An 8,686-nucleotide genomic window follows, 5' to 3' on the forward strand; every position below is an offset into this window, starting at 1 on the left:
GCTCTTATCTGAGGGAGCAGAGAGCGAGGTGGGAGCACGCCTGGAGTGCAGGTAAGGAGTTTTCAGTCCCAGTCCACTGGCTCCACCCAGTTTCTCTCCTCCCACTGGCAACTCCCACCCCTATTCCAGCACTTGGACCCCCTCCCGCTCCTCCCTCGGCCCCTGCTTGGGCCCGCCCACGGTCTCCCACCCAGCTTGTGAGTGCGTCATAAGTATACCCAGACCTGGGCTTGCAGTAGTGTAAAAGCAGACGAGGAGAAAGAAGGTGCGGCTAGGGCTAGCGCGATCTTCTCTTCCAACCTGCAGCCCAGGACACTGATTCGAGCAGCGCCTTACCGCGCAGCCCGAAGATTCACCATGGTGAAAATCGCCTTCAACACACCCACAGCATTGCAAAAAGAGGAGGCGCAGCAAGACGTGGAGGCCCTAGTAAGCCATACGGTCCGAGCTCAGATCCTGACCGGCAAGGTAGCAATTCCCATTCCACCCCTGACTGCATGCCAGGGTCGGGAAGGTGAGGTGGGGGTGGTTTGGAGACAAGGAAGGGGAAAGGTGGGAAAGGACAAAATGAAAGCTGCTGCGGAGTTCCTGTGTTTCCGGCGGTGCTCTCTGCGCTGTCTGTTGGGTTTGCCCGGTCACCCCTACTCTGTCCATTCGCACCACCTTCCGCTTGCGGCTCCCCAAGTTCCTTAGCATCTCCGTGGGTCGCGCCACGTTCCATGGGTCCCAGCTCACGTTGTACATCGCGGAGGGATGTTGGAGGGAGTTTGAGGAGAACTCTTGGGACCAGATGTCACCTTCTCCTGGGGAACATGGGGGTAGCTAGAGATCAAAGAGAGGCACGTCACCCGGTCAGCTCCAGGGGCACACACATCTTCCACAGGGGTGGAGCGGACAAGCAGAGTGAACAAGGACACGAGATTTAACTCTTCTTTCTTTCCTTTCGACGTGTATGAAGTTCTATGAATCTTAAGGCTTTCTAGGATCCCTGAGTGTTTGTGGAGATGGGGCGGGGGGCAAAGGGCAGCTTTGACTCGATGCCGTATGGGTTGGGGCAAGTGTGTCTGTGCCCGCCTGTGTATATTTTCAGTTTCTCCCTGGTCACAGGTAGTGTTAAGCTTTTGGTAAAGGAGCTGTCAAAACTGAAGTTGGTCTTAATTAGATTTTGAGATGTTCACTGTGCCCTCTTACTGCAAGAGCCTTGTATGTTTTCAGAGTGGCATTTCCTAAAGAAAACACTCTTCCGTAAAAGAAATTTTGAGGGGTTTTGTTTTTCTCTTTTGTTTTTCTTTTTAGTACAGTATTTCCTTTTTGAGTGATATCCCCTCTGCCCACCCTCCCCCACAGAAAGATCTGAAGCAAGTCCGACCTTGTAATTTAATCTTCTAGCACTGCCAGGAACTGGGGGAATTTTCCCCCAAAAAATGTTAGCCATTGTTCATTTAATCCAATTTCTATCTCCTTTAAACATCTAACACGTTTTCAGTATTTGTAAACGACTCCTCATTTTCCTCAGTAAAATTTCAATGTTAAAAGGCACAATAGTAATTTTTTTCCTTGTTATACAAAATCTGTGCATTGTTGGAGCTTGCAAATCTGCCCTAACTTGTCTTGTTCTCTCTATAAAGTTTAAACTTTTGTGTTCAGAGTGGAGATTTGAAAAGATCTCTGAGTGAAATGAGAATCCATGTAGTAAAACTGATTATGCACACAATTTGAAAAGCTAATGAGCTTTTGCAGAATTTTTATCACGGAAACTTTCAATAGTTAACCCAGCAATCAAACTAGCTGTTGTGTATTACACATTTCAGAACTCAAAAACACCCCCTTGCATTGTTGAGGTTTTGATTAAATGATAAAAGGTCAAATATGTAATTGTCCTACTTACTTTGTAAGGGAAATATGGCCAGATTTTTGGGGGAGTTCTAATTAGATGCCAGTAGTTAAATATAGACACACAATAATCCTTTTTTTCCCCTCATCACCACAAACTCCATGACTTGTTGAATTCAGTTAACATGCAAGCAATACTTCTACCAGGCCTGAGGTGTTATGAGGAATAAACAAAAATAAGCATACGACAGGATTCTGACCTGGCCACCATAAGACATTGATTTAATAGTACTTGGCACATTGTATTGTGATGTTTTGATCAGCTCATCAGAAATTGAACACAACAAAATGTTATGTCGGAGGTTGTGTACAATGACTTTAAAATACATTTCAGAGGGAAATGAGCTGTGGTAAGTGACAGCCCCTACCACACTGAAGTTTGGCAAATTTAAATATAAAAAAAAAGTCCTTATTCCTAGTCCATCATCCATCCACGGGCATTTAGATTGTTTCCATATCTTGCCTACTATGGTGGGAAATTTTATGAAATTGACACTCTAATACTTAGATCTTGCTTAATAATAAAACCCCTGAAATATTGGAAGGAGAAATTAAATTGCAGTGCAGATTGCTCTTCTTGTACCTCAATGACAAGAAAAAATAAATTAATTAATTCCTTTGAGAATTTCGAACTAAGTCATTTTTGTGACTTTTAGGAAAGTCACTTCATTTTTCTGGACCTCAATTTAATCATCCAAAGTATAATTTCTAAGCCCTTAGCTCTAGATTACAGGGATTCACAGTCATAATTTATAGCCTTTGTAGTGTTAATCTTAGGTTATTTTTTAAATAAAAATTATTTTAAATTTCTGAAAATTATTGGGACAAGGAAAACCTTCAAGGCTTATAGAGTATTAATGGAGGGTTTGAACTTAAGTAAACGTAGCTAAGAAAACGTGAATACCAAATTTCTTTGAATTTTAAAGAGAAATCATTTTTGAAGCCATTTATGAAATGATTGCCTCTCCTTAGAATCTATGTATTTGCTTTCACCAAATTAATTAAAGTTTAATTAGCATTAAGTAGTTACGGAAAAGAGCTAATGGCCAGAAAGACTTAAAGCAATTCTATTTACATACCAGTCTGAATGATTTACCCTCTGATTATAAGATAATAGATTTGTTGACTTCATTCATTATACCCTTCAGTAATACTGCTGCTTAGGGCATATTGTGACATCAAAGAATGAGATTGGAGGGCCCCTTGGTCCACTGCCCTGAGAAGAGTACAGAGTTAATTGGTTACTTGTTTGCTTTGGAGTCCCTTGTTCCAATTGCTAAACAAATTATGGATTTAACAGAATTTTATAGTCACTGTTACACTCAAAGCTTTTTGCCTAGCTATGACTGTACTTTAAATCTAGTGTTTTGCCCAGAACTTAGAAAATGTTATTTCATTCAAGCAATACACAGCCATAGAATATTGCGTGATATTAGGAAGCCTAATTTCTCATTAAACTTAAGAATATTATGAAATAGATCTCATCTTCAATATTTTAATTTCTAAAATAGGGGGAAATGATATATACCTACTTTATAGAACTCCTTACTATAAAAGTTAATTTTCAAAAAACAGCTTTTTGAAAATCAGTTAATAAACCAAAGGGTATTAATTCACCTCTAATTTGGCAAACAAGTTGATGTACAAAAAATACTAAAGAAACAGTTGTATTCCAGAAAGTTAGTGAGTATATCACTGTACAAGTCCAAAAAGTAAAGGCTTCCATTTATTTAAAGAGGATAACTTATTGCATAAATGAATGGTTATTTTCAGCTGATTTTAGAAGTGTATACTTTGAAATAACTTTATATCTATATTTGGATTTGGAAATGCCAGAAAAAAGTTATTATAAATTGGAGATTTTCACATCTATTAAACATCAGAAAGTGTCTTGATTTTAGGCTAGGGTGAATTAACATCTTTTAAAAATATCTTGGGTTTCAAGGGAGATAAATTGTACACAAAAGCAACTATGTGTCTAAAACACAATCTGTTGTTTGTTTGTTTGTTTGTTTTTGATCTTGCTTTTTAATAAATAGGAACTCCGAGTTGCCGCCAAGGAAAAAGAGGGCTCCTCTGGGAGATGTATGCTTACTCTCTTAGGCCTTTCATTCATCTTGGCAGGACTTATTGTTGGTGGAGCCTGCATTTACAAGTACTTCATGCCCAAGGTAATATTAATGAAAGTTATTATCTTTTGGATTACTAATTGCTATACATTTAGCGAAAACAAATACTTCTGTGGTGGTCCCCAGATAAATGAAGATTTAGGGAAAGTTTTCAAATTACCTTTTGGTATAAAATTGATTTGTCTTCATGGTGATAATTGTAATCAATAATCCTCAGCTTGATAAACAGGACAATGAACTGATATGAGTTTGAGAAATTATTCAAATGTCACGGGAGTGAGTGTTAGAAAGCTTTGATTCTCCCTTTTTGTCTTTTAGAGTACCATCTACCGTGGAGAGATGTGCTTCTTTGATTCTGAGGACCCTGCAAATTCCCTCCAAGGAGGAGAGCCCTACTTCCTGCCTGTGACGGAAGAGGCTGACATTCGTGAGGATGACAACATCGCAATTATTGATGTGCCTGTCCCCAGTTTCTCTCATAGTGACCCTGCAGCAATTATTCATGACTTTGAAAAGGTGGGTTTCTCATTCTTATAGGTAATTCTGAATTTTCTTTTTTTCATAAGTTTATTGGTATTAAATCTGTTCATAAATATACAACTTTTTGCAGCAAAGCCTTTTCATTCTTTTGCTACTGAGTATACATTAGTTGATTTTGAAAGGTTGTAACTGCTTGTTCTAATGGTCATTGGAAAATCTGCATCATTGATACTCTCTGTATCATGCCTAACATTTTCCCCCTCCCCAACAGGGCATGACTGCTTACCTGGATTTGCTGCTGGGGAACTGCTATCTGATGCCCCTCAATACCTCCATTGTTATGCCTCCAAAGAATCTAGTGGAGCTCTTTGGAAAACTGGCAGTATGTATTTTGGATGTCAACTTTTTATATAAGCAATTACAAATAATCACTTCCTCATTTTAAAAATTAATTATTTGAGCCAAAACAGTCCATTTCACAAAAAATAATTTTCAAAAAATATTTCAAATATTTCAAATATTCAAATATTTCAAAAAATATTCTGTGAACCTAAACTGCTCTGAAAATAAAGTCTATTTAAAAAGTATATCTGCTATAGGTATAGAAATTAAATAGCGTTTTTAAGAATTTCTCTTTCAATCTTTAAAAAAATTTTTTTTTAGAGTGGCAAATACCTGCCTCACACTTACGTGGTTCGTGAAGACCTGGTTGCTGTGGAGGAGATTCGTGATGTTAGTAACCTTGGTATATTTATTTATCAACTTTGCAACAACCGCAAGTCCTTCCGCCTTCGCAGAAGAGACCTCTTGCTGGGTAGGCAATTTATTTCTTCCTTCACCCTGTGTTGTTGAGACAGTGAAGGAGAGTAGGGGTGGAGTATGGGAAAAGTAGAGAGCAAATCTAGATATATTTTTATTTACACAAAAATGAAAAAGCCACTTTTATTGTGCATTTCCTCACAGGTTTCAACAAACGTGCCATTGATAAGTGCTGGAAGATTAGACACTTTCCCAACGAATTTATTGTTGAGACCAAGATCTGTCAAGAGTAAGAGGCAACAGAAAATGAGTACACTTAGTAACAGGAAGTCGGAAATTTATAATATGACTTCAACATTAAAGTGTGTGGGATACTCAAGATATTTACTCATGCGTTTACTCTATGGCTTATATAAAAAGAAGAAAAAAACTACTAACCACTGCAAGCTCTTGTCAATTTTTAATTTAATTGGCATTGCTTGTTGTTTGAAACTGAAATGAAATAATTCTTATGTCTTTCTTTTGAATTTATAGGGTTTAGATTTCTGAAAGCAGCGTGAATGTGTCAGCTAACACCCTGACAATGAATTCCATCCTCTGTGTGTGTGTGTGTGTGTGTGTTTAAGTAAGCTCTTTAATCATATGGTAGAACATGTTCTAAATTTAAAATATTTAAAATTGTTTTTGACGTTTTTGTGTAAAGCATGTCAAATTGCTTAACATTGTTAAGTTTCATTTTGTTTTCCATTTTGTGCAACTTTCCTGAATTTAGAAATTACATCTTTGCATTTCTGTCAGGTGCTCTGTAATAGGTCTGATTTATATGTAAAAAACTTTCATAAAGAAGTCATTTTCACTAATGTAGTGATTCTTTCTCACTGATAACCATATTGTGAATTCCACAAAACTGTATAAGTGCTGAATGCTATAAGGAATTTAGGTTGTATGAATTTTACAACCATATAATAAATTTTACCATATTCAACCACTGGTTCGCATTTGAGGGATACTTCATATGAACAATTTACATTACTTATTTAGCTTTGGTGTATACCTGCAGTAAATCTAAAATTATGAGCCTAGCTTTGCCTTTACTCCCACCTCTACACATTTATATTTTATAATCTCATATTTTACCCCTCTTTTGATATTATATCAATTACTCTTTTACAAAGACCCCATAATTAGCTTACATGTAAATTCAACTATTTGTTAAAAGCCTTCAGGGCCATAGCAATTTAAAACCTTTAATATGCTTCCTTTTTCATAAAAATTTAAACAGTCATATACAGCTACAATAGGTCACTAAGAACTAACCTTGGATAAGATGTTGATGACTTTTAATAACTTCACATGCTGTGATCTCTACTCTAAGAGTATAAACTCCATACAAAGGGTGCCAGTACTTTAGACACTTTCTCTTGTGTTAGGTTAAAAATTGTTCTTGATATCACTGATCACCTGCTGGTAGTGATTGTTGATTAATTTTGGTAGCTAAAATGGTACCCAGTCAAATCCATAGCCTTAAATACTCTCTTTAAAAAAAAAAAGAAAATACATTAACTAAATATTTTTCAAGAATTTAGCAGTAAAGCAATTACAAAAACCTTTAAAATGGGAAAAAACATGCAATAATTAGAAAATAATAACAGTTGCTGAAAAATTCAAGAACTGGTTCCTAATAGAGAATGAGAATATTCAGAAGGAATTTGATAAAATTATACACCCATTCCTTGTATAAAGGTATAAAAATTAGGAAAAGGGAGATATGGTTTTTACATATTTATCTTAAATAATCAGCATCATGACTAAAGATGATATTCAAGAAAGGATGCTGGTTATTGTAGCTGTTCAATGTTGTTTTAGACATTCAGGTCAATGGATAATACGTGAAACAAATAACAAGTATCAAGTTTTAAAAGGTGATGAAATTATGTTTATTACCCCATGGGATTTTACATATAACACATTAGTGGATTAATTGAAAACTTTGAAAATCAATAAGAAGATTCTGTATAATATAAACAAATGCCAATGGCTTTTTTTTTTTTTTTTTTTTTTCAGTACGCAGGCCTCTCACTGTTGTGGCCTGTCTCATTGCAGAGCACAGGCTCTGGACGTGCAGGCTCAGTGGCCATTGCTCATGGGCCCAGCCACTCTGTGTCATGTGGGATCTTCCCGGACCAGGGCACGAACCCATGTCCCCTGCATCGTCAGGTGGACTCCCAACCACTAAGTCACCAGGGAAGCCCCCAAAGGCTTTTCTTTATATCACCAACAACCAATTAAAAAAGTAATACAAACAGGTGAAAAATATTTTATTCATAGTAGCAAAAGGGAGATAAAATAGCACAGAGCAAGAAATTTATGGATTTATTATGAAGAAAACCATAATACAAAATTAAGAGATACAAAAGAGTTGAGTGATGGAAAGGGAAGAAAGAGGATTACAAATAAATAAATTGTTTCCCAGTTAAATTTATTGGTCTAACCCCATTCCAACCAAAATTCCCAAATAATGGCTTTTGGAACTTGACAAAATTATCTGAAGGTTCGTCTGGAAGCGTAAATAGGTGAGAATAGCGAAAAAGAAAAACGAAAATAAAAGAGTAATTGGAAGGAGGATTTTCTTACATGAATAACTATTAAGCCACAGCCAAATTTACAATAAGTTTAAAGGTGACATTCACACAAGTTAGAGAATACAATGCCAAGAGATCCTAGTGTGTAAAAGAACAGGGTCCTAAAGGAAGTTCCATGCTGTGAGATACACTGTTTATCACATTGTGTTGGTAAAATGGGTAATGAAAAAATAAAACAAAAGTCCTAGTTGCTACAGTCCCCCAGATGGAACTTCTCCTAAATTTTCACTACCAAGAAATATTTTGAAAAATAGAAAGCCCTCAGAAATACTAAAAGTATAACTGAAGGAAAACCTGATTTTGGAATCTGTGAGGAATTAATATGTGACTAGACACTAGTTGTTCCATCATTTGTCCACTCAGAACCCAGGATTTGTATCAACCAGAGAAGCAGGCAGTCATTTATCTAAGAGTTGATCTATCAAGCATAGTTATGGATTTCATACCTTGTGTTACTTTTCCCTTCTATCCCTTCACCCACCCCCACATGATTATTGACTGCATTGATTGATTGATTTGCCAGACATTCCTTTAGGCATTAGGCATGTGTACAGCTGTGAGAAAAATAGGTATGGACATCACACCTGTTGAGCATCTAGTCTCTTGTGGGGAGAAAGACTTTTTTTTCAAATAAATGTAAAATTTTGTTATAAAGAAAAAATATAGAATGCTTATGAGAGTTTATAATAGAGGGGGCCAATCTTGGACTATTAATGAAGTCTTAACTGAGAATGTAAAATTTACACCGAGAGCTGAATGATAACTAGTATAAATGAAGTAAAT

The 8,686-nt window shown here is 36.6% G+C and overlaps 1 protein-coding gene across 1 annotated transcript; it reads left to right on the plus strand.

Moving 5' to 3' along the window:
* The first annotated feature begins 278 nt into the window (after positions 1–278).
* On the plus strand, positions 279–6,240 carry ITM2A (integral membrane protein 2A). Its single transcript, XM_081222484.1, has 6 exons — positions 279–468; positions 3,933–4,064; positions 4,341–4,538; positions 4,774–4,884; positions 5,166–5,316; positions 5,466–6,240. Exons 1-6 carry the CDS (start codon positions 358–360, stop codon positions 5,552–5,554), a joined length of 792 nt encoding a protein of 263 aa, XP_081078610.1. The 5' UTR covers positions 279–357; the 3' UTR covers positions 5,555–6,240.
* The last annotated feature ends 2,446 nt before the right edge of the window (positions 6,241–8,686 follow it).

This window comes from Mesoplodon bidens (genome assembly GCF_964165515.1).
Source record: "Mesoplodon bidens genome assembly, chromosome: X".
NCBI classification, from domain to species: domain Eukaryota; kingdom Metazoa; phylum Chordata; class Mammalia; order Artiodactyla; family Ziphiidae; genus Mesoplodon; species Mesoplodon bidens.

Bases quoted from the DNA above. Each gene is read 5' to 3' on its own strand.
- ITM2A (XM_081222484.1), top strand. From the start codon at position 358: ATGGTGAAAATCGCCTTCAACACACCCACAGCATTGCAAAAAGAGGAG. The intron at 4,539-4,773 runs GTGGGTTTCTCA...CCTCCCCAACAG, and splicing joins TTATTCATGACTTTGAAAAG to GGCATGACTGCTTACCTGGA. The intron at 4,885-5,165 runs GTATGTATTTTG...ATTTTTTTTTAG, and splicing joins AGCTCTTTGGAAAACTGGCA to AGTGGCAAATACCTGCCTCA.